The following is a 27,174-nucleotide window of genomic DNA, read 5'->3' as shown; positions in this document are numbered from 1 at the left end:
TTGTAAGTATCCTGACTAGCTGCATCATGATCTGGTGGAGCAATTTGTACGCACAAGAACGTAAGAAGCTACAGAGAATAGTGGACTCTGCCCAGAGGGTACAAAAGCCTTAAGTCCCAGAAGTCCTAAAAGTCCCAAACCACCAGGTTCAACCAACAGCTACTTCCCTTCAACCATTTAGTTCTTAAACAAACCAGTAAAATGTAAGTCACTACAGTTTAGGAACACCATGACCACTTTGCACTACAATGGACATTTTTTTTGTTGCGATTGTTTTCCTTCTTGTAAAAGTTGCATGTAATTAATACTCCTCTTGTCAATGCTGCTTATAGATGCCATGTGCCTGTACATAGAAACATAGAAAATAGGTGCAGGAGTAGGCCATTTGGCCCTTCGAGCCTGCACCGCCATTCAGTATGATCGTGGCTGATCATCCAACTCAGAACCCCGTACCTGCTTTCTCTCCATACCTCTCATACTGCTGCTGCCACTAAGTTTTTCATTGTTTCTATTAATACATCGACTTGTGTGCATGACAGTAAAATGGACTTTGACTTTGACTATCACTCCACCCTTTGGTAAATCAATTTTAATTAATTCTGTGATAAAAGCTTGTTTAGTTCCTGTGCTACAGAAGATGGCAGTATTTTCCAATCGCAAACAAGAGAAAATCAGCAGACGCTGGAAATCCAAGCAACACACACACACAACGCTAGAGGAACTGAGCAGGCCAGGCAGCACCTATGGAAAAAAGTACAGTCGACGTTTCAGGCCGAGACCCGTCGTCGATTCATCTGATACTTTGATTGTATTTTTTTTCCATAGATGCTGCCTGGCCTGCTGAGTTCCACCAACATTTAGTGTGTGTTGGCAGTATTTTCCATAAACCTTTCCATAAATTATTTCATAATTCAAAACATACAAGTTCTCTCTTGAAATTGTAATCGTCCCGGTTACATAGCCAACACTTGATCAGATTTCTTGAGATAGATTTGGATATCCCTGTAATGTGGTGGCGTCAGGCTGCACGGTAGTGTCTCAGTTAGTGTAGTGCTTTACAGCACCAGTAACATCTCCAAAATTACACTGACAACCCTGTCAAGCTCTTTCATTAAATTTGAAGTTAACTCCTCTTTAGCTCTTATTCTAAGGAGAACAGAATGTTCATAATTTGCTTTTCTTCACTAATCAGTTACCTTAGAATTTGGAATGATTACCACCCTTATAACTTATTCTTATCCATCAGTCTACACACGGAGACAAACTGCAGTCCTGACCAAGAAAACAGACAACAATGCCCATGTTACATTACTGCGGTAAACCACGTATATAGGTTGTAACTGGGCTATCTGTCTGGACATGCCTGGACACGCCCCTCTGCTGACTGCTCCTGTGGCTCCTCCCACAGACCCCTGAATAAAGGTGATTGTGTCACTGCTCCTCCCACAGTCCAGGACAGACATACAACATGGACGTGGATCCATTTTACTGTTAATAAAAGCCTTTCGGTATTTACTCTACTTCCAGTCTTTTAGAGTAATTGAAGGTGCATCAATTACCCTATCACCTCCCAGTTTCTTTCTTCATTCTCCCTCTACTACCCACCCACCTTCCACCTCATTTGGCTTCACCTATTAGCTTGTCCAACTTTCTCTCCCCCCACCTTTTTATTCTGGCTTTTTCCTCCTTACTTTCCAGTTCTGATGAAGGATCTCAGCCCAAAATTCCAACTGTTTATCCCTCCCCTCATAAGTCCTGTCCAGCCTGCTGAGTTCCTCCAACATTTTGTGTGTTGCTTTGGATTTCCAGCATCTGCAGAATCTCTTGTGTTTACTATTCATTTGTGTGGCTTTCAATATTTCCTTTTCTTTCTACTTCACTTCTGACATAACATTTTTAACTTTATATGGTTGGAGAACAGCTTTGTCAGTAGTGTACTGCATTTTGGTCCTTGCTTAAGTGCCACAAAAACTTTAGTTCTGAGTGTCTTGATGCTTGTCCATCTTTAGGTACTGTAAATAACCATCATTAAGCATCAGTCCTGCTTAGCTTGAAATTGAAGCATGCAATTTGAAATGAGCAATTAATATCTATATTTCTGTATTTCCTTGTTTTTTTTAAATGTATTATTCTCCAACCAATTGTAAGATTAATTAATTAAAGGCCCAGAAAGACCATATGCAGGAGACATATGATTATAAAATAGTGTTGAAATGAGGGACTAGTAATTGTAAATATGCAACAACAAAATTATAGTATCAAATGACGAAGCTGGTGCTCCCGGTGTGGCCTCCTGTGTATCAGTGAGACCCAGCATAGATTGGGAGACTGCTTCGCCGAGCACCTACACTCCATCAGCCAGAGAAAGCAGGATCTCCCAGTGGCCACCCATTTTAATTCCATTTCACAAACCAATTCCAATATGCTCTTCCATGGCCTTCTCCATTGTCATGATGAGGCTATGCTTAGGTTGGAGGAACAACACCTCATATTCCGTTTGGGTCACCTTCAACCTGATGGCATGAACGTTGATTTCTCAAACTTCCAGTAATGTCCCCCACACACCCCTTCACCATTTCCCATCCCCTTTTCCCTCTCTCACCTGATCTCCTTGCCCGTCCACTGTTTCCCTCTGGTGCTCCTCCCCCCTTTTCTTTTTCCCATGGCTTTCTGTCCCTTTCACCAAGCAACTCCCCAGCTGTTCACTTCATCCCTCCCCCTTCAGGTTTCACCTATCACCTTTTGTTTCTCTCTCCCCTCCCCCCACCTTTTAAATCTACTCCTCAGCTTTTTTCTCCAGTCCTCCAGGGTTTCAGCCTGAAGTGTTGACTGTACTCTTTTCCATTGATGCTGCCAGGCCTGCTGGGTTCCTCCGGCATTTTGTGTGTGTTGCTTGGATTTCCGACATTTGAGGATCTTTTCTCGTTTGAAATATTTTTAAAAGATTTATTTGACTCGTATTTTGAAACATGTCGAGAAATGCACCAATAGAGTCCAATCAAATCATCGAGGGTTGTGCTGAGCAGCCCTCAAGTGTTGCTGTGCTTCCAGCACCAACAGAGCCTGCTCACAACTCACTAACACTAACTGTACGTCCTTGGAAAAAATGTATGCTTTAGAGTCAGTAGGGTATAGGCATGCTATGTTGGTGCTGGGAGCAAGTTGACACTTGTGGGCTGCCCCCAGTACATCCTGGACTGTGTTGGTCATTGATGCAAATGACACATCTCACATGTGATAATCTGTAAAACTTTAAGTTAATCTTTGCAAGATTATTTCAGGCATGTACAGTTAACACAGCAAAGATGGATTTATGGTGGCAATGCTTTACGGCCCAGCTCTCTCGCTCGTCCCATGTCCATGGAATATACTGCACTCAGCAGACTAACCACTGTCTGGATAGTACCTGCTGTGAGCCAGGGATTGCCCAGTTCCACTCGAGACAACCCATTCCTCCTGTTGTTCCACAAACACGAGATATTCTGCAGATGCTGGAAATCCAAGCAACACACACAAAAATGCAGGAGGAACTCAGTAGGTCAGGCGGAATCTATGGAAAAGAGTAAACAGTTGACATTTTGGACCGAGACCTTTCATCGGGACCTGGCCTGCTAAGTTCCTCAACCACAGATGCTTTTGTATTTTTAATACATTCCATCACAAAATGAGTGTTAGACCATAAGACCATAAGACATAGGAGCAGAATTAGGCCATCCGGCCCACTGAGTCTGCTCCACCATTCAATCATGGCTGATCCTTTTTTCTCTCTCTTCTTTAACCCCAGTTTCTGGCCTTCTCCCAGTAATCTTTGCTGCCATGTCCAATCAAAAACCTATCAATCTCAGCCTTAAATACACCCAGCAACCTGGCCTCCACAGCTGTATGTAGCAACAAATTCCACAAATTCACCACTCTTCCGCTAAAGAAATTTCTCTGCATCTCTGTTTTGAAAGGGCGCTCTTCTATCCTGAGGCTGTGCCCTCTTGTCCTAGACTCTCCCACCATGGGAAACATCCTTTCCACATCTAATTGTCTAGGCCTTTCAACATTCGAAAGGTTTCAATGAGATCCCCTCTCATCCTTCTGAATTCCAGTGAGTACAGACCCAGAGCCATCAAATGTTCCTCAAATGATAACCCTTTCATTCCTGGAATCATCCTTGTGATCCTCCTCTGGACCCTCTCCAATGCCAGCACATCTTTTCTAAGATGAAGGGCCCAAAACTGTTCACAATACTCAAGGTGAGGCCTCACCAGTGTCATATAAATTCTCAGCATCGCATCCTTGCTCTTGTATTCTAGACCTCTTGAAATGAATGCTAACATGGCATTTGCCTTCCTCATCACCTACTCAACCTGCAAGTTAACCTTCAGGGTGTTCTGCACAAGGACTCCCAAACCCCTCTGCATCTCAGATTCCTGGAGTTTCTCCCCATTTAGAAAATAGTCCACACATTTATTTCTACTACCAAAGTATATGACCATGCATTTTCCAACATTGTATTTAATTTGTTACTTTCTTGCCCTTTCTCTTAATCTAAGTCCTGCAACTTACCTGTTTCCTCAACACTACCTGCCCCTCTACCAATCTTCATATCATCTGCAAACTTGGCAACAAAGCCATCTATTCCAGTATCTAAGTAATTTATATACAGCATAAAAACAAGTGGTCCCAACACTGACCCCTACGGAACACCACTAGTCACTGGCAGCCAACCAGATAAGGATCCTTTTATTCCCGCTTGCTGCCTCCTACCAATCAGCCATTGCTTTAACCATGTTAGTAACTTTCCTGTAATGTCTTGGGCTGCTAACTTGGTAAGCAGCCTTATGTGTGGCACCTTGTCAAAGGCTTTCTGAAAGTCCAAATATACAACATCCCCTGCATCCTCTTTATCTATCCTACATGTAATCACCTCAAAGAATTCCAACAGGTTCATCAGGCAGGATTTTCCCTGAAGGAAACCATGCTGACTTTGTACTATCTTGTCCTGTGTCACCAAGTACTCCATCACCTCATCCTTAAAAATTGTCTCTAACATCTTCCCAACCACTAAGGTCAGGTTAACTGGTCTATAATTTCCTTTCTGCTGCCTTCCACCTTTCTTAAAGAGTTGAGTAACATTTATAATTTTCCAGTCCTCTGACAACATGCCAGAGTCCAATGATTTTTTAAAGATCATTTCTAATGCCACTACAATCTCTAATGCTACCTCTTTCAGAACCCTAGGGTGCAGTTCATCTGGTCTGGGTGACTTATAAATCTTTAGGTCCTGCAGTTTCTTGAGCACCTTCTCTCTTGTAACAGTAACTGCACCCACTTCTCTTCCTTCACACACTACAACATCAGACATACTGCTAGTGCCTTCCACGGAGAAGACTGATGAAAAATACTCATTTAATTCTAAAGCCATCTCCTTGTCCCCTGTTATTATTTCTCCTGCCTCATTTTCTAGCGGTCCTGCATCCACTCTCATCTTTCTCTTTTACTTGAAAAAACATTTTTCTATCCACTTTGATATTATTTGCTAGCTTGCTTTCATATTTCATCTTTTCCTTTGTAATGATTTTTTTAGTTGCTTCTGTAGGTTTTTAAAAACCTCCCAATCTCTATCTTCCCATTAATTTTTGCTTTGTTGTATGCCCTCTCTTTTACTTTTACAATAGCTTTGACTTCACATGTCAGCTACAGTTGCCCTATTTTATCATTTGAATATTACTTCATTTTTGGAATACAGATGTCCTGCACCTTCCTCATTTTTCTCAGAAACTCATACCATTGCTGCTCTGCTGGCATCCCTGCCAGCATCTCCTTCCAATCTACTTTGGCCAACTCCTCTCTCATACCACTGTAATTTCCCTTACTCCACTGAAATACTGCTACATAATACTTTACTTTCTCATCAGATTTCAAGATGAACCCAATCATATTGTGATCACTGGTTCCTAAGGGTTCTTTTACCTTAAGCTTTCTAATCACCTCTGGTTCATAACACCCATTCCAGTGTAGCTGATCCCCTAGTAGGCTCAACGACAAACTGCTCTAAAAAGATACAAACTCACTCTCTTGAGATCCATTACCAACCTGATTTTCCCAATCAACCTGCATGTTAAAATCTCCCATGACTACTGTAACATTGGCCTTTTGATTTGCCTTTTCTATTTCCTGTTGCAACCTGTGGTCCACCTCCCCGCTACTGTTGGGAGGCCTGTATTTAACTCCCATCAACGTCCTTTTTACAATACCTTTGACTTCCCTTCCCTCCAATATAATGTGTAACCTTGGACACTCAGCCCCCAACTATAACAATCCTTCCACCACGATTCAGTGATGGCCTCAACATCATACCTGGTAATCTGTAACATTGCAACAAGGGTTTCACAGGCAATGCTCCTTATGTAGAGCAGAGCTGATTAGGTGACCTCGGAGACTGTGAAGAGCCTACACATTGTTCTGTACCATGTCATATGCAGTCATATGCATGGGTGAGTTATGCAAAAACTAATCACTTTTTTCCTCTAAAGCATATCACCGAAGCAGCCACCTGCAAGATTCTAATAATTTTGTAGTCATCATTACCTATACTACCTTAAAATTTCAGACTATTTAATTAACTGAATTTAATTTTCCCTGTCATTATGGAAGGATTTGACTCCATCTTAGACCATAAGATATAGGAGCAGAAACAGGCCACTCGGCCCATTGAGTCTACTCTACCACTCAATCATGGGCTGATCCAATTCTCCCAGTCATCCCCACACCACTGCCTTCTTCCCATACCCTTTGATGCCCTAGTTAATCAAGAACCTATTTATCTCCGCCTCAAATACACCCAATGACTTGGCCTCCACAGCCACTCACAGCAACAAATTCCACAGATTTACCACCCTCTGACTAAAGTAATTTTTCCGCATCGCTGTTCTAAATGGACATCCTTCAATCCTGAAGTCGTGCCCTCTTGTCCTAGACTCCCCTACCATGGGAAATAACTTTGCCATATCTAATCTTTTCAGGCCTTTTATCATTTGGAATGTTTCTATGAGATCCCCCGTCATTCTCCTGAACTTCAGGGAATACAGCCCAAGAGCTACCAGACGTTGCTCATATGGTAACCTGTTCCTTCCTGGAATTATTCTCGTGAATCTTCTCTGAACCCTCTCCAATGTCAGTACATCCTTTTTTAAAATAAGGAGCCCAAAACCGCACACAATACTCTCAAGTATGTCCTCATGAGTGTCTGATAGAGACTCAGCATCACATCCCTGCTCTTATATACTATACCTCTAGAAACGAATGCCAACATTGCATTTGCCTTCTTCACAACCAACTCAACCTGGGGGTTAACCTTTAAGGTATCCTGCACAAGGACTCCCAAGTCTCTTTGCATCTCTGCATTTTGAAATCTCTCCCCATCTAAATAATAGTCTGTCCATTTATTTTTTTCACCAAAGTGCATGACCATACACTTTCCAACACTGTATTTCATTTGCCACTTCTTTGCCCATTCTCCTAAACTATCTAAGTCTCTGTGCAGGCTGTCTGTTTCCTCAACACTACCCACTCCTCCACCTATCTCTGTATGATTAGCAAATTTAGCCACAAATCCATTAATCACATACTCCAAATCACTGACATACATCGTAAAAAGCAGTGGTCCCAACACCGACCCCTGTGGAACTCCACTGGTAACCAGCAGCCAACCAGAATAGGATCCCTTTATTTCCACTTTCTGTCTTCTGCCGATCAGCCAATGCTCCACCCATGCTAATAACTCCCCTGTAATTCTATGGGCTCTTATCTTGCTAAGCAGCCTCATGTGCGGCACCTTGTCAAAGGCCTTCTGAAAATCCAGGTACAGCATATCTACTGCATCTCCTTTGTCTACCCTGCTTGTAATTTCCTCAAAAAATTGTAGTAGGTTTGTCAAGTAGGATTTTCCTTTCAGGAAATCACACTGGCTTTGGCCTGTCTTGTCATGTGCCTCCAGGTACTCTGTAATCTCATCCCTAACAATAGATTCCAACAACTTCCCAACCACTGATGTCAGGCTAACAGGTCTATAGTCTCCTTTCTGCTACCTCCCACCCTTCTTAAATAGTGGAGTAATGTTTGAAATTTTCCAGTCATCTGGTACAATAATGCCAGAATCTATCAATTCTTGAAAGAACATTGTTAATGCCTCCGCAATTTCTCCAGCTACTTCCTTCAGAACCCGAGGGTGTATTCCATCAGGTCCAGGGGATTTAACCACCCTCAAACCATTAAGCTTCCTGAGCACCTTCTCAGTCATAATTTTCACTGCACAAACTTCAGATTGTTGGCATAAATCTGAATTACTAGGTGGTAATGGAACCATGATGCTACGGTGACCAGACTATCTGGTGCTTTCTCTTCACCGACCCTGTTTTTTTGGAAAGATCACCAACTGAGTCTAAGTTAGGAAGAAATGCTCAATTCTCAACACTCTGCTGCAGCTACCCATATTGTTTGGATTAGAAGCAGAAAATGCTAGAGGTACTCAACAAGCCAGAGAGGTTCTGTGGAGAGAAAGGAGACCTGAAATATGAATTCTGTTTCTCCTTCAACAGGTGCTGCCTGACTCTTTGGGTATCTTCAGCATTTGATGCTTTTCTATATCTCATTCAGATCTTCTGCATCTGCCATTAATTTTTGAAGCTTTCTAGCATCTGCAAGTATCTTTTGTTTTTCAAGGTCCTTTGGTTTACCTTCTTTTTCCTTTTGGCTTTCTTGTGCTTTTTGGCGTTTTGAAAGATGTTTATAAAAGTATCTGCATTCATTTGGGTTGAGACTTCAATTTTTAAATCCTGGAGTTTTGCTGGAAAGAAACAAAAAAAATCACAAGACATTTCTGGAAAAAATGTGTTGAGTATTCTTAACTGTGAATTAATAAGTAAGGTGCAGGATTAGTCACAACTTCAAATAATGATGTTACTTTATAAATTCTCTGACAGGAAATGGTATTTTGTGGTCTGTAGGAATGTCGGGCATGTGGAACTTGCATGGAGCTCTGCAAACTGAAGTGTTAATCACTGACAAATCCAATCTGCAGACACATTACAGCAACACGAAGAGAGTGCCTCAGCCATTATAATTCAGTAATCACAGAGATGTGGTTATATGGCCCATCACTTGCACGTTTGTCCTTTCAAAAAAGATACATTCATTGCCACTCACTTGCCATTTCCCCATAGCTGTCATACACAGAATCGCAGAATAGTCACAACACAGAGAATAAAACTGTTCAGTCTGCCGACCCTATACTTGCTAAATGTTAAGTGCAAGGTAGCTAGTCCCACTCCCTGTCCTCTGCCCGTAGTCCTGCACTTTTTTCCCTTTTGGACACTTCCAGTTTTCAATTAAATCTGCAGGCACTGCTCATCTCATCCAGCAGTTCATTTCAGTCCCTGATCACCAACTAGATCAAACAGCTTTTCTCCTTACCATGCTTAGTTCTTTAGCATATCAGCTTCATTCAATGGTCCCTGGTTCTTGACGCCTCTGCTCCTGGGAACAATTTTTCTCTATCCACTTTGTCTATACCCTTCTGGATTATACTTAAGATTAGATCCTGCTTGAAAACTTCTCTCCTCCAGAAAGAACAACATCAGCTTTGCCAGTATATTCCCCGAAATAAAGTCCATCATTCCTGAAATCATTGTAGTAAATGCCCTCTTCTCATTGTTACTGTCAGGAAGGAGGTACAGAAGCCTGAAGGCACACACTCAGTGATTCAAGAACAGTTTCTTCCCCTCTGCCGTCCGATTTCTAAATGGACATTGAACCCATGAACACTACCTCAATCCTTTTTAATATTTTTGTTTTTTGTGTTGCTTATTTTAACTTAACTATTTAATATACATATATATATAATTACGGTAATTCAGTTTGTTTTTCTACGTTTATCATGTATTGCATTGTACTGCCGCCGCTAAGCTAACAATTTTCACGACATATGCCAGTGATATTAAACCTGATTCTGATTCTGGTTCACCCTTAGAAAGTCTTTCATGTTTAAAAATCATATTCAAATCCCCTCTGAAATAATTAATTGAAATAATCATTTTTTAAATGGGATATGATTGTTAGCTAGGCCTGGGTGTTTTTGTCTGTTTCCAATTTTACCTGATGGCTGGCTGGGCAATTTCAGAGGAAAGTAAAGAGCCAACTCATAAAACTATTAGACCATAAGACGTTGGAGTAGAATTAGGCCATTTGGCCCATCGAGTCTGCTCTGCCATTCAGTCATGGCTGATCCTTATTTTCTTTCCTCCTCAACCCCACTCCCTGGCCTTCTCCCTGTAACCTTTGAAGCCATGTCCAATCAAGAACCTATCAATCTCTGCCTTAAATACGCCTAACGACCTGGCCTCCACATCAGCCTGTGGTAACTAATTCCACAAGTTCACCACCCTCTGGCTAAAGAAATTTCTCCGTGTCTCTGTTTAGAATGGACGCCCCTCTAACCTGAGGCTGTGCCCTCTTGTTCTAGACTGTCCCGCCATGGGAAACATGCTTTCCATACCTACTGGTGGGTCAGTGGGGTATACGTATGCCAGACTTGGGTAAGATGACAACCTCTGACCTGACACAAACTTCTTTTCTCTTCTCACAGAAGTGGGCAGACCTACCAAGTATTTCCTGTATTTTCTGTTTTTATTTCAATGTCAAAGTCAAGTTTATTGTCATATGCACAAGTACACATATACACATGTGCAAGGAAAACTTACTGATGGAGCATCACAGGCTGGTAGTATCAAATCAAAACAGCATTCACAAGAAAAACATAAATTAAACACAACATTTTATGAGAAAGGACACAATTAGAACAAAAATAGATGACCCTTTGATTTTGTTTTACAAAACAAAGTCCCTTAGTTTCAATTTGAAGCAACATTAAGATTTAGAGTATCTGCAGTATTTTTCAACATTTTCATGCAAGGTGACATTTATCATGAAGGACATCTACTTCTACCAGAACAGGCTCTTCTGCCAGCATGTTTACCCCACCTGTGATGGACTTTGAAGTAATACTATAGGTCTGCACATTGTTAGTGTCTCTCTATTCCCCGACTCTTTAAGTCCCTGTATAAATTATTCTTAAACTTTGCTATCACATCTGCTTCCACCACCTCTCCTCTCTGGCACCTACCCGTCTCAATGTCAACAAGAATTTACCCTGCTCACCTCAAACCCATGCCTTTTAGTATCTGACATTTGCAACCTGGAAAAAAGGCTGATTATCTACCCTATCTATAGTCTTCACAATCTTATTTAATTCAATCAGGTCTCCCCCAAATTCAAACATCCTAGTGAAAATAATCCAAATTTGTCTAAAACTCTCATTTTAGCTGATAGTCTCCAATCCAAATCCAACCTCTCCTATAACTTCTATGTTCTAATCTCCTCTTAGCTTTCCCTCCTCAAGGGGGCTGCAATCCTTTTCTCTATGCTGCTCATATAACATCTGTAACAATATGACGTGGTTCGTTATATGAATTTAATTGGAATAGAGGCCAGTGACTAGTAGTGCACCATAAGGGGGTCACCAGCCCTGTGGGCCTCTGTGACGTGCAATAGAACGTTGGGCTTCTAGGTTTCTTGAGCACATGCACTTACTAATTGTTGTCCTAACTACAGTGCCTTCTGTTTAATCTTGTCAAGTTTATTGTGACTGGCACAGGTTTTCAGTCTACCGGGATTATTTAAATTGGACTCCTGATCAGCACTGTGTGTGCGTGTGCGCACATTTCAAGAATGATTCATTTTGCAGAGTCACTCGCACAGTTGGAGTTCCTATGAATGAACTCTTGTTTCTGTCTCTATTCGGAAGTCTCTCGTGGGTTCAGTCATCTATTAGTGCCCACCTTGACAGAAAGGGCCAGGGTTGGGTCCCCTTGTTATTAATTATTTATATAGTTGATGTGGATGTGAATGCACCAGCTCAATCAGTAGGTATGCAGATGGCACAAAATTAGGAGCTATTGTTGACAGTGAAGGAAGTTATTGTAGATTACAGGGAGATTTTGTTCAGTGAGGGAAATCTGCATAGGAGTGGCAAATGGATTTCAATATAGTTAGGTGTGGGGTGATGCATTTCAGAAAGTTAATCCAGCACAGGATTTATGCTATGAATAGTCGGCACTAGGGTGTGCAATAGAACAGGGTGGCCAAGGTGGACAAGTGCATCATTTGTTGAACTAGGCAGGCAGACAGCATGATGGAAAAGATGTTTAGCACGCTGGCCTTCAACAGTCAGGGCAATGAGTACAGGAGCTGGGATATTTTGTTGCAGTGGTACATGTCGTTGGTGAGGTCGGACTTGGAGTACTGTGTATAGTTTTGGTCACCCTGTCATAAGAAGCACTGGAAAGAGTGCAGGAAAGATTATTGAGGCTGTTGCCAGGATTAGAGGGCCTGCGTTATATGGAAAGGTTGTCCAGGTCTTCATTTCTTGGAATGTAGGAGAATGAGGGGCGATCTTACAGAACTATTTACAACGATGAAAGCATATGTAAAGTGAATAGTAAGGGTCTTTTCTCCAGGTTAGTGGAGTCCAAACCTAGGGGGCATAGGTTTAGGGTGAAAGGGAAGATATTTAAAAAAGACTTGAGTGGCAACTTTATCATTCAGAAGATGGTGAGTATATGGACTGTGCACAAGGAATTGGGCTAACTGGGGGGAGGGCACCGTGGTTGGCAAGGATTGTTGGGCTGAATGGCCTGTATCTGTGCTGCATTCCTCTGTGACTCGAATATTAACCCATTTTATTTTTTTTATAAAGTTATATAAAACTTCAATCCAAATTTATTTCCTCCAGAGCTGTATAAAAGTAGGGCTGGATCCATAGAGCAGGTGAATTTACCAGTTTGCACATGGGCCCCAAGGAGCAGGAAGACTTCTTTCCACTGACGCAACTTGACCTCCAAAGTTACTCATAGTTTTCCCCAACTTGCTGTCCATCGCTATCATGTGCCTCCTTATTTCCTTGTTTATTATTCCTTCCCTTCCAAGCCCTACAGTCTCCCTTCATTAATGATAGACTTATTCGCAAAACTCTGTCAGCCTCCAGCTTCATATTCTCACTTACAATGACTGTGATCCTTCTCCTGTTGGCATCAGGAACCTGCTCCAGATTAGGCAGCAGAGACAGGATTCAATCACTACATTTAGGAGGCGTATAGAAGTCAATTAAAGAGGAAAGCAGAGAAGGAATTGGACCTAATGTTGGCAAAAGGGATTAATGTTGATTGGCAAGAAGATCAGCATGGGTGTGGTGGGCCAATGCGTTTGCATCTGTGGTGTACATCTCGGTGACTCCCTGTTCTTTTCACATCGGGTTTATCCTGTGATTATAAACAATGAGGCTCGTTCCTGGTACCAAAGTATTCAGGCAGCCTGTACCATCGGCACCCTCAGCCAAGGTTATCTCTGCATCCCACACCCTAATGTCCCAAAGAAAACCTCCTCTGCTACGAGACCATAAGACCACAAGACATAGGAGCTGAAACAGGCCACTTGACCCATTGGGTCTGCTCCACCATTCGAACACAGCAGATTATTATCCCACTCAATCCCATTTTCCTGCTTTCTCCCTGTAACCTTTGACACCCTTAATAATCAAGAACCTATCATCCTCAGCTGTAAATATACCCAATGGCCTGGCTTCCACAGCTGTCTGTGGTAATGAATTTCACAGATTCACCACCCTCTGGCTCAAGAAATACCTCCTCATCTCTGTTCTAAAGGCACGTCCTAGTATTCTGAGGTTGTGTCCTCTAGTCTGAGATTCCCCCACTACAGGAAACATCCCTTCTATGTCCACTCTATCTCGGCCTTTCAATATTCAATAGGTTTCAGTGAGATTCCCCCTCATTCCTCTTAACTCCAGGGAGCACAGGCCTAGAGCCACCAGACATTCCTCATATGTTAACACTTTCATTTTCGTAATCATTCTCATGAACTGCCTCTGGAAGTACATAAACGTATATGTAAAAAATAGTCTAACATGCAGATAACTTGATTAGGCACCAAATTAAATTTTGAAAGTACCTCCTTTCCTTTCCCTTAAGGCATCGAGTATCTGTTTCCCACACAGCTCACCCAAGGAGTTACCGTCTAAATGCAGTTCTGTCAAATGGTCTGAAAACTTTATCAATCTGTATGAAAATATGGCAAAGAAGAAAAAGAAATGCCGGATATCTAAATATTACAGGAAAAAAGGACGTGATAAATACAGGTCTTTAACATGATAGGTGCAGCAACGAACACTCATTTCTACTTCATTGCCGCAATATTTTACGAACTGTTACCAAAAGCACTTGAGGTGATAATGTCACAGTGGGAGACACTGTGCATGGGTTAGCCTAATGCTTTACAGTGCCAGCAATCAGTGATGCAGCCAGTCAATATTCTCTCTGCCACACATCTATAGAAGTACGGGTTAGGGTTAATAAGTTGTGACCGTTCTATACTGGTGCTGGAAGCATGGCAACACTTGCGGGCATCCCCGAGCACAAACGATGCACTTCACTGCATGTTTCAATGCTTTGATGTACATGTGACAAATAAATCTAATCTTTAGATTTTAGGAAGGAAATCAGACATCTGGTGCTGGGTGAGCAGTTAGAGCTACATTACACCTCTTTAATCGATTTAATGGGAGGATTACAAAATACTGCAAGAACTGAGAAGCAAGTAAATGTCAAATCCACAAAGTAAGACGTAAAGAATGATATTTTAAAACATACTCATCAAATGGAATGCGTACAGTGCTGGTTGTGGTTCACCCTGAGCTGCTTGAGGAAGTATTGTGAGACATTTCTTTGCGTCTCCAGTGTCTATCTGGTAAGATAACCTCCTCAGAAGTGACGACAAAGGAAATTGCTATTTTGAATTAAGGGATAGTTAAAAAGGTAGAAAGGAGAAAAGTTCATGAGAGATTTTTTTTATAATATTTAAAACAAGACAATAATTAAAATCCATGGGATGAAAATTGCAAAATGGTTAGTTTTTACTGTCAGAATGGTTAATTGGCAGGAATTAACATTTATCTGATTGCTAAAAGGCTCTATGTTAGATAATCCAGATTTAATTCAACACACATGGACTTTATTTAACCTCAAGACAGACTCATTGGCTCTCCCAAAATTAAAAAAAAATATCATTCTTTACATCTGCAACGCCCTGGGAAAGGTTTCACTGCTGAGGTAAGGGTTTCTCTGTAGCCGCAGTGGTTGGGTTATGGCTGGAGATAACGGGGGTGTTGGAATGTGCACCGTCCAGTGAAGGGTGTTTTTCTCTGGTGTGCCTGAGGACGAGGTGATCTGGATCTTTTGTTCAGCGAGAGATGAAGAGAGAAAATGCCAGGAATGAGAGGTCGTAGACAGTAGGCCAGAGTGGACCAACGGTGGAATAGAAAAAGCCCGGGGAAATCGAAGGAAACTGTGAGCTCCAACAAGCACATTAAACTGTTCCATTAAAATGGGCCTTTTTCTTTTTGATTTTCTTTACTAACCCTTTAGTCAAATTATGAATTAAAGAGCTAAATTGTTTAATTGCATGTGGTGTACTTTCTGTTATTTTGTGGTACTGATTTGTAACAGGGGAACAGTTGTTACAGCATCCAGACAAACAAGAGGTTTTGCACTTCAGATTTCACACGTTTGGCGCCCTGCCAGAGACAGTCTTCCCCAGACTAATCCCTAGACAGGACCTGTGGATCTGACATTGAAAGTCTGCATCCTAAATCATAAAGTATTTGCTTCTCAGCTCCTGCAGTACCAATTATATAATCCTTCCTTTTAATAAGATGAAGAGGAGCAAAATTGCTCCTCCTGCTCATTGAGCCCCAGATGTCTGGTTTCCCTCTGAAAGAACCAACTTACTGTGTTGAGGTTAGCTGCATCTAGCATGCAACACAGTAACTGCACACTGTTAAATATGTTTTGACGGTGATTCAGACATTAGAGTATTTGAGGTCACTGCACGTTTTACATAACACTAAACATTATTTATTATTTTTATGTTAAATTATGCAATATTACCAGTTTAATCTAAACACAGTGAATGAAATAAAGATTTCTGTCTTTAATAAGGCAGGATATTGCTTTGCTACATCCAGTTCAACATCAGTTTATGATAAACCTTTGCATTTGATAAGAGAGTAAAAGAGGGGACTGTTAGCCAGTGAGCCTAAAAATGGAGAAAACAACTTGAAGAAAGAGAATTAAAAGCCAGTTAGTCTCTGTAGAGGGGCAATAAAGGTGCAGCTGGTAGACCAGCATCTCCCTCGTTCCAACCATCCAAGTTTAATCCTAACCCCTGGTAATGTCAGTGTGCAGTTCTTGTCTTTTCTGTGTGACTGTATGAATTTCCTCTGGAATTGTAACTGGTTCATTATTGTTACGTGAACAAATTCTCTTGCATAGCTTTCTTACAGATCAATTCATTACACAGTGCATTGAGGTAGTACAAGGTAAAACAATAATAAATAGAATAAAGCTTAACAGCTACAGAAAACAAACAAGAGAAAATCTGCAGCTGCTGGAGATCCAAGCAACACACATAAAGTGCTGGAGGAACTCAGTAGGCCAGGCAGCATTTATGAAAAAAAAAGGTTGAAGTTTTGGGCAAAAACCCTTCAGCAGGACTGGTGAAAAACAGCTGAGGAGTGTATTTGAAAGGTGGGGGGAGGGAAGAGAGAAACACCAGGTGACAGATGAAACTTAAAGGGCCAGAGATAAAGCAAAGAGCAAGGAAGTTGATTGGTGAAAGAGACAGAAGCCATGGAAGAAAAAATAGGGGCAGGAGGAGGGGAGCACCAGAGGGAGAAGATGGGTGGGCAGGGAGATAACATGAGAAAGGAACAAGGAGATGGGAAATGGTGAAGGGGGATGGGGGTATAGGGAGGCTTTACTGGAAGTTTGAGAAATCGATGTTCATGCCATCAGATTGGAGGCTACCCAAATAAGGTGTTGTTCCTCCAACCGAAGTGTGGCCTCATCACAACAGTGAGTGAAGCAATGGATGGATATATCGGAATGGGAATGGGAAGTGGAATTGAAATAGGTGGCCACTGGGAGATCCCACTTGTTCTGGTGGACGGAGTGTAGATGCTCAGCAAAGCTACAGGGAAACCGTTGTGAAAATAGGCAATAAAATGTAGGATCACAATGATGTAGATTCAGGTCAAGAGTCCATCTTATTGCACTAGGAAACCATTCAATAGTCTTGAAAGAGTGGGATAGGACCTGTCATTGACATTGGTGGTGTGTGGTTTCAGGCTGTTGCATCTTCTGCTGAGTGGGAGAATGCCCAGGGTGATTACACTGGCTGCTTTACTGAGGCTGTGAGAGGCGTAGACAGGAAGGGAGGCTGGTTTCTGCGATGTGCTGAGCTGTGTGTACAACTCCATGTAATCTCCTGCAGTCACGAGCAGAGCAGTTGTCATATTAAGCTGTGATGTGTACAGACAGGATGCACCAATAAAAATTGGTAAGGGTTGATGGGGACGTGCCAATTTTATTTACTCATGAACTTATTACTTTTATAACCAAGATCATGATCATGCCTTACGCAGGTACAGCATATCAAAGATGTAAAAGGAGAACAGAATGCAGACTATAGTGTAACACACACAAAATGCTGGCAGAACACAGCAAATCAGGCAGCATCTATAAATGAAGAGGCTTGTTCCAAAACACTGACTGCTTAGATGCTGCCTGACCTACTGACCTCCTCCAGGATTTTGTGTGTGATTCTCAAGATTTCCAGCAACTACAGACTCTCGTGTTGCAGGCTACAATGTAGCAGCTTCAGAGAAACTGCAGTGCTGGGACACAAATAGAGTGCGAGGACCAGGATGAGTAAGATTGGAAGATCAGGGGTTAAATCTTATGATATTGGTGGTCTGTTTCAGAGTCTGATAACAGCAGGATAGAGGCTGTCCTCAGGTCTGGTGGTGTGGTCTTTCATTATCTACCACCTGACTGGAGAGGGGAGGAGAGAAAATGACTTGGATGGGACAGGTCCTCGATTACATTGGCTACTTTCCCAAGTAAAGAGGAAATGTAGATGGAGCCAGTGGAGGGAAGGGTGTTTTGCACGGGTAGACTAGCTACCCATTGTAAGTTGCTGCTTGTCTCTCGGGAGTGGTAACTGGGGATGTTATTGAGAATGTGGGGCAAACAAAATGGAATTAATGTGGGTGGGTAGTTGATAGTTGATAGTCAGCAAGGAATTAATTGCCTGAAGTGCTGTTCCTGTAGACAAACCAAGCTTAAAGTAGAAACTAGGGACCAGCTAGTTTAAAAATAAGGAGCTACAGACTATTTGGCCCATAATTATGAAAATGCAGGCCAGTAGGTCTTAAAGGGAGAAAAGGAACAGCTAACTAGCCTGTAAGTAGGGAACTACAGTCAAACAGATCTGAAGGTAGGGTATCAAAACCAATTCATCTATGTATAACCAACTAACATGAAAAGTAGTATTCGCAGGGCAATTATTGTGTAAGTGGGCAACTACAGGCCAATTAATCTGCAATAGGAAACCAAATTAGCCTGTAAGTAGATCGCCACAGGCAGTAGAACTGAAACTAAGGCACCACAGGTGATTTAGCTGAAAGAAAGGAAATAGATTACAGTAGATCTGAAACACAGACTAAATAGTGTGAAAATAATTTTTATCTTCATTTGAGACCATTTGATACGCATAAATAAGATCAACGTTTTGAGGGATAAATATTGGCTATAGTAAACATTATGACATACAGTTAAAATGGTAAATACTTCCACGAATATATATCTATGTTCAGACAAGATGCAAGTCTCACTTAAAGATACTTACTGGCATAATGTTTCAGCAAATGTCATTGCACCTATTTTGCCTTCGTTCCCTCTTCCATCTATGCCATTATCTGCGAGGTGTAATTTAGATAACCAGGGGCCAATCTGTGGGAGCTCCTTCTTTTTCTTCCCTTCAAACATTGGGGATAAACACATCAAAGATGGGCATTATCATCCATGCAGCTTTAATATTATAGACTGTATCCAATGCCTGAGAAAACATACCAGGCATTGTGCTGTCCTTGAATGAAGTCTCTAGGGTAATGGATTTCCGTATATTGATGAAATACACCAGACAAACCTCAAGGACATGCAGACACTGCAAGGATTACAGAAAATTATAGGGGAGATGTAAGAGGTCAGTTTTTCTCAACAGAGAGTGGTGGGTGTGTGGAACGCCCTGTTAAGGTGATGATAAAGGGAGATACATTAGGGACCTTTATGAAACTCTTAGATGGACACAAGGATGATAGAACAATGGAGAGTTATGTAGGAGGGAAGGGTTATATTGACATTAGAAAAGGTTAAAATGTTGGCACAACACTGTGGGCTGAAACCTACTGTGCTGCAGTGTTCTATGCTCTGTATTGGACCTTCATAGGAAGTGGCTTTAAGTAAAGAAGAAAGGATGTCTTCCCACAGTGATACAGAGCCTTGGCGAGACCTCAGGAGGACTATTGTGTGCATTCTTTTGGTTTCCTCACCTAAGGAAGGATATATACATGCCTTAGAAGCAGTGCAGCAAAGGTTCCCCAGACTGATGGCAGATCTATCCAATAAGGAAAGGGTAGGCCATCTATGGATGTAGTACTTAGAGATTAGAGGAATAAGAGGAAATCTTTTGAAACACATAAAAGGCTGACAGAGCTAGACAGACTGGATTCGAAGAGGAATTTTTTCCTGGCTGGGAGTTTCAGGATACAGGATGGGGATGAGGGGAAATTAGTTCATTCAGAAGGCTGTAAAACTGAGAAGTTCTCTACAACTGAATGCCCCTGAATATATTAATGAAGCTCTATTGATTTCTGTAGGTAGATACAGATTTCCAGACAGATAAGCTATCAAAGGTAGGGTAAGGGGAGTTGCAGGAATCTGGACACAAGGCATTCAGCAGATGCTGGAAATCCAGAGCAGAACACCCCAAATGCTGGAGGAACTCAGCTAGTCAGGCAGCATCCATGGAGAGGAATAAACAGTCGACTTTACAGGCTGAGACCCTTCATCAGGACTGGAAAGGAAGGGGGAAGAAGCCAGAATAGGGTGGTGGGGAGGGAAAGGAGTACAAGCTGGCATGTGATAGGTGGAAGAGGTAAAGGGCTGAAGATGAAGGAATCTGATAGGAGAGGAGAGTAGACGATGAGGGAAAGGGGAGGAAGAGGGGAACCAGTAGGAGGTGTTGGGCTAGGGAGGAGGAGGGTGAGGAGGGGAGCCAGAATGAGGAGAGAAAAGAGGAGAAATTACTGGAAGTTAGAGAAATTGATGCTTTCAGTTTGGAAAATGAGGTGTTGCTCATAGGAGAGTGGACCATGGGCGAAAGAGTAAGAGGAGAGGCACCAGAGGGAAGTAATGGGCAGCTGAGCAGAAAAGAAGGGGTAAGAGGGAATTTGGTATTGAGATGGAAGATCAGCCTTGAATATGTTTAATGATGGAACAGAAGAGTGACCAAATGACCCACCCTTGTTCTTATTAGCCATGTACTTTTGATTGATTACTGTAATTTTTGCATGGACATTTTATACCCTTGCAGTTTTACAGCTTGGTTCTGTGGCTCCCATTGTATTCTTGTTGCAATATGCTACAAAGGACAGCTTTTATAATATCTCATTTAACACAAGAATTACATCTTAAAAATTTGATTTTCAAAGTGAGAGCATTTTTAATGATCTATAACATGATATTGCAATTGTAGAATTTGCCTTTCCCTGCATTCTTTCACCAATGAGTGCCCACTAGCATCGTTGATGAGTTGCAACTGTTTGAATTTAACTTACACATCTGCTACTTCAACAGTTCTTTCCAACCCCAAGGTTTGTGGTCTTTTCAATCATTGTTGTCATTTTCAAAGTATTAAGAAACAGTAAGGAATCAACTCTTTTAAAATTTATTTCCCAATTTCCTAGCCCTGGTATGCTTTGGAATTAGTAATGATTTTGTTGTTGCTATCATGTTAAACAATAGGGGAGATCTATTCATTCAAACATCTTCACGACTACCTTCCCCTCAAAGTATGCCATCTCCTTTACCCAAATAAACATAGCTCCCCTGGGACTAAATTACAAATAGTTTCAACTTGGATTACACACAGTGTGCTTTTCCCTTAAGGTTTATCCACAAATAATTGGGTAATCCAGAAACCATGAGTTAGGAAAGTATCTGTACCTGTGACATGGGTGGATGTATGTGTTGTATTCTGCTCCTGAATTCCAGTTCCAATTAAGCCTCGGAAGCAGAGTACAATATGCAATCTTTCCTATACTGTGCCTGAACTCTCAATATTGAGAAGAACTTTTCACTCCTGTGTTTCTTCAGATTGTTACCCCTGCACTGATTTTTCAAAATATAAAATCTGCCAAGCAGTTTTAATAAGAGACGATTTGGTTGCTTGGTTGACAGTGACAAAAGTATAGAGTTTCTAGCCAGTGGATAAACAATATGTCTGTAACATTAAACACAAAACCACAAGGCACCTCATGAGGAAGTGGTTAGCCAGACAATTCCAACAGCTACATACCAATTAATGTGGTCACTTGCTGGAAATAGTCATCAAGTTAGAGAAACACACACAAAATGCTGGAGGAACTTCAGGTCAGTTAGCATCTAGGGAAATGAAAAACAAAATCCCAGTTGAAGTTTGGAGTGGAGGCTATTCTTCAGGACTGGAAAGGAAGAGGGAAGATGCCAGAATAAAAAAGGGTGGGGATAGGTGAAGGAGGACTAGCTAGAAGGTGATAGGTGAAGCCAGGTGAGTGGGAAAGGAAAAGGGGTGGAGAGGAATGAATCTAATTGGAGAGGTAACCATAGGAGAAAGAAAAGAAGGAGAAGCACCAGGAGGAGGCTGGTGAGGAGAAGAGGTAAGAGGCCAGAGTGGGGAATAGAAGAAGGAATGGGGAGAGAATAAAAATATTATCATAAGGATAAATCAATGTTCATGACATCAAGTTTGGAGACGACCGAGATGGAATATGAGGTGTTGCTCCTCCAGCCTGAGAGTAGCCTCATTGTGGCAGAAGAGGAGGCCATCGATGGACATGTTGGAATGGGGATGGGGTTAGGAATTAAAATGGCTGGACAATGGCAAATTCTGCTTTTTGTTGATGGAGCAGAGGTACTTGACAAAGCCATCCCTCCATCCACGTCAGGTTCTCATTTATGTAGACAGCACCTTATACAGTAGACGACCCCAACAGATTCACGGGTGAAGCATTGCCTCACCTGGAAGGACTGTCTGGGGCTCTGAATGGAGGTGAGGGAGGAGGTGAATGGGCAGGTGTAGCATTTCTGACACTTCAGGGATACGTACCAGGAGGAAGAATAGTAAGGAGGGTGTGAGCCCTGTGGGAAGTGGAGGAGAGATAAGGATGTATTTGGTGGTAGGATTCCACTGAAGATGGCAGAGGCTGTGGAGGCTCAGGTAGTGGTAGGAGAAGACGACAGGAACTCTATACTGGATAATGCAGCAGGAAGATGGGGCGAGAGCAGTTATCCAGGAAATGGAGCAGATGCAGGTGAGCATGCTGGAGGAAATAAAATCCTGTTCTTTGAAGAAAGACATCTCTGATGTCCTGGAAAGGATAGCCCCATCCTGGGAAAACATGTGGCAGAGATGAGGGAAATGTGAAAAGGGAATAACATTTTTACAAGAGACAGGATAGGAAGAGGTATAGTCAAGTGATGCACCATCAATAACTCACACTGAGACGTAAAGCGAGATATCGGCTTTTATTGACTGAAGAAGGAACCAGCAGTGAGTGATCATCATATTACATCCTGGAGAATGAGGCAGAGGATCAGACCTCGATCGCCTTTATACAGGGGCCTGTGGGAGGAGCCACAGGAGCAGTCAGCAGAGGGCGTGTCCAGACAGGCACATAGTTCACCACATCAAGATAGCCATGGGAATCAGTAGGTTTATAAAAGATGTCAGTAGACAGTTTATCTCCAAAGATGGAGACAGAGAGATGAAGAAAGGGAAGGTAGGTGTCAGAATGGACCAAATGAATTTAAGGGCAGGGTGGAAGTTGGAGGCAAAGTTGAGGAAATTGAAAAGCTTTTGATGGGTGCACAAAGCAGCAGCAACACAGTCATCAATGTAGCACAGAGACTGTTGGGGAGCATTACCAGGGAAGGCTTGGGACGTGGACTGTGGACATGGCTGGTGCCCATGGCTACCCCTTGAGTTTGGAGAAAGCACCTTGAGAGGAGCTGAATAAGAAATTGTTGAGGGTGAAAACCAGTTCAGTTTTGCCACAGGGGAGGCTGGTGGTGGATGGGAACAGGTTTAGTCTTTTGTTGAGAAAGAAGCAGAGAGATTTAAGGCCTTCTTGATGAGCGACAGAAGTGTATGGGGACTGGACATCCATGGTGAAAATGAGCTGGTCAGGGTAAGGGAACTGAAAATTGCAGAGAAGTTCAAAAGCATGTGAAGTGGCATGGATGTAGGGAAGGGATTGAAGGGAGTTCAGTGAGGCAGGAGCAGGCAGAAACAAATAGCCTACTTGGTGAGTTTGTGGATCTTGGATAGGAGGTAGAAACGAGCAGTGTGAGATAAGAGAACTAGGAGTTAGGTTGTAATAGATGGGAGTTGTCCAGAGTTGATGAGGTCAGTGATGGTGTTAGAGATAATTTTCTGATGGTTCACAGTGGGGTTCTTTTCAAGGTGTAAGTAAGAGGAGGTGTCACAGAGTTTCCTTGTGCCCTCAGTGAGGTAAACTCCAACAGCTCCCCTTTTGTCTGCGGGTTTGATGGTAAGATTGTGATTGGTGCAGAGAGTGGAGGGTAGTGCATTCAGAGGGGGCCTCTCATACTCTTCTAAACCTCTCAGCCTCTGCTGCTTCAGAGAAAACAATACAGCTTTGTCCAAACTCCTGTAACAGCTCATGTCTTCTAATCCAGGCCACATCCCGGTAAACTTCTTCTGCACACTCTCCACAGACTGGACATCCTTCCTAAAGTGGGGTGACCAGTACTGTATGCATACTCCAGATGTGGCCTAATTAGAGTTTGATAAAGCTGCAACATAGCTTCCTGACTTTTGAACTTAGTGCCTCAACTAATAAAGTCAAAAATGCCATATGCCTTTTTAACCATAATATCAAACTGTGTAGCAACTTTCAGGGAGCTATGAACTTGGACCCCAAGATCCTTCTGCCTCACTAGTGAGTTGCTAGATACTGGGGGACCAGATTTATCACACACTGTGTTGCAGCTTACTTCAGCCACCCAGGGAGAAAGGCATTTGTGGCCGTGTGCAATCCAACAGATGGTGCGGGACACCTTGGTTGTGATCACAAGACTCTACTGAACATTGGTAATGCAGAATACCATGAGTCCAATTCACTGGTTCATTGGTGAGACCAACAGCAGGGGAGCTGAGTGATCTCAGTTGTGGCGTGGAACAGGTGCTCCTTCGTGCCTCGGGGTCACCTGTTGTGGCCGCCAAGGAAGGAGACGCTGGAGCTGACTGTGTGCTGCTGGATTCTGCGCTGGTTTGGAGGCTGGACAGCTGGATTGCCTTCATCTGTGGCTGCACTACACGATTAGAGGGATTGCTGCATTATGTCCATGCAGAAGCATGGCTCCGGGACAAGGTCCATACCCTATCAACCTACAGACCATGACACTCAGGGTCTTGGGCTATATTACCACCTTTTATAATATTTGTTTGTAACTATATGTTTTTCTGCTATCAGGATTACAGTATATGTTCTATATGTACCGTGTGTTGTGTGCGACTGTTGGTTGTGTCTTGCACCTTGGCTCCAGAGGAACGCTGTTGCGTTTGGATATATTCATGTGAGTGACAGAATGACAATTAATCTAGAATTGGAACTTAAACTTTGATAATCAAACTTTGATAATCTGTTAATAAGTTCAAATTAAGTTTATTATCAATGTACATATACAGTATGTCACTATATACAACCCTGAGATCTGTTTTCTTGTGGGCATACTCAGGAAATCCAAGAAACATTAAAGTATCAATGAAAGACCACACCTAACAGACGGACCAACAACCAATGTGCATAAGACAGCAAACTGTGCAAATAAAAAAGAAAAAATAATAAATAATAATAATAAATAAAACAGTAATAAATATTGAGAACATGAGATCAAGAGTGCTTGAAAGTGAATGCATAAGTTGTGTGAACAGTTCAGTGATGGGGCAAGTGAAGTTGTCCCTTCTGGTTCAACAGCCTGATAGCCGAGGGGTAATAACTGTTGCAGAACGTTGTGTTGTGGGTCCTGAGGCTCCTGTACCTTCTTCCTGATGGTACTAGTGAGAAGAGAGCATGACCTGGGTGGTGAGGTTCCTGATGATGGATGCTGCTTCCCTGCGACAACACTTGTGTAGATGTGCCCCATGATGGAATGGGCTGTATCCACTATTTTTTGTAGGATTTTCTGTAACATATATTGATAAAAATTTGTCATAGTTTTAGATGTCATGCTGAATCTTCACAATCTTCTAAAGTACAGGCACTGCAATTCTTCGCAATTGCACTTACATGCTGAAATAACACCGAAGAATTTAAAGTTGCTGACCGTCTCCACCTCCGATCCCCTGATGAGGACTGGATCATGGACCTCTGGTTTCCTCCTCCTGAAGTCAATAATCAGCTCCTTGGACTTGCTGGCATTGAGTGAGAAGTTGTTGTTGTGACACCACTCGGCCAGATTTTCAATCTCCCTCCTATATGCTAATTTGGCCAATAACAGAGGTGTTATCAGCAAACTTGTATATGTCATTGGAGCTGTATTAAGTCTCACAGTCAAAAGGGTAAAGTGAGTAGAGCAGGGATCTAAGCAGACAGCCTTGTGGTGCACCTGTGCTGATGGAGGTTGTGGAGGAGATGTTGTTGCCAATCCAAACTGACTGGGGTCTGCAAGTGAGGAAATCAAGGATCCAATTGCACAAGAGGGCATTGAGGCCAAGGCCTTGAAGCTTATTGATTAGATTTGCAAACACAAGAAAATCTGCAGGTGCTGGAAATCCAAATCAACGCACACAAATGATGGAGGAAGTCAGCAGGTCAAGCAGCACCTATGGAAAAGAGTAAACAGTGAATGTTTCAGGCCGAGACCCTCCATCAAGACTGGAAAGGAAGGAGAAAGGCATCAGACTAAGAAGGTGGGGGAGGCAAGGAAGAAATACAAGGAGGCAGGTGATAGGTGAAACCGGGAGAGAGACAGGGTATGAAGTAAAGGGCTGGGAAGTTGATTGGTGAAAGAGATAAGGTGATTAGTTTTGTGGGGCAGATAATATTGAATGCCGAGCCACAGTCAATAAAGAGCACCCTGATGTATGTTTCTTTGCTGTCCACATGTTCAATGGGTTAAGTGAAGATCCACTGAAATGGCATCTGCTTAATACTCTTAACCTTATGTTAAATTTGTTCAATTTGTAAATCTATTAATTCAAGTTGAATGTTTCTCAGGAAAGCAGGACAGGGTGTTTAATTTTGCTTAAAAGGCCCCAGGTGAACTGGTGTAAGAGAAAGATCTTTCATTGTGCTTCAGTGGAAATGGGCTGGGAAGAGATTCCTTCTACACCTAATAATTAATACTGTAGATAAGATTTCAAACTAAATGGTTGGAGGACAGGGATTGGGGGAAAAGAGATTCTGGTGAAGAGAAGTTTAGAAAGTTAAAGGATAAGACAAACTTGTTCAACAGTACCACCTATACATAATAAAGTGGCCACTGAGTGTACGTTCATGATCTTCTGCTGCTGTACCCTATCCACTTCAAGGTTTGACGTGTTGTACATTCAGAGATGCTCTTTTTGCACACCACTGCTGTAATGCCTGATTATTTGGGTTCCTGTCAGCTTGAACCAGTCTGACCATTCTCCTCCGACCTCTCTCATTAACAAGGCATTTCCACTCATAGAACTGCCGCTCACTGGATGTTTTTTGATTTTCGCGCCATTCTTTGCAAACTCTGGAACATCCCAGTTTCTAAGGTACTCAACCATCCTGTCTGGCACCAACAATCATCCCACAGTCAAAGTCACTTAGATCACATTTCTTCCCCATTCTGATGTTTGGTCTAAACAGCAACTGAACCTCTTGACCATGTCTGCATGTTTTTA

The 27,174-nt window shown here is 42.3% G+C and overlaps 1 protein-coding gene across 3 annotated transcripts in view; it reads right to left on the bottom strand.

Annotated features, from left to right (window-relative positions):
• LOC132407605 (uncharacterized) overlaps positions 1–27,174 on the bottom strand; it is a 134,723-nt gene that overhangs the window by 12,870 nt on the left and 94,679 nt on the right. For all 3 annotated transcript variants that reach the window (XM_059994370.1, XM_059994379.1, XM_059994360.1), the window contains exons 8-10: positions 18,865–18,994; positions 14,071–14,177; positions 8,727–8,836 (exon numbers count right to left, since the gene is read on the bottom strand). In XM_059994370.1, the coding sequence (XP_059850353.1) occupies positions 8,727–8,836; positions 14,071–14,177; positions 18,865–18,994 (347 nt within the window). The remainder of the gene's footprint in view (positions 1–8,726; positions 8,837–14,070; positions 14,178–18,864; positions 18,995–27,174) is intronic.

Source organism: Hypanus sabinus, chromosome 2 (genome assembly GCF_030144855.1).
Source record: "Hypanus sabinus isolate sHypSab1 chromosome 2, sHypSab1.hap1, whole genome shotgun sequence".
Classification (NCBI taxonomy): Eukaryota; Metazoa; Chordata; class Chondrichthyes; order Myliobatiformes; family Dasyatidae; genus Hypanus; species Hypanus sabinus.
This window is presented reverse-complemented; position numbering and strand designations above follow the sequence as displayed.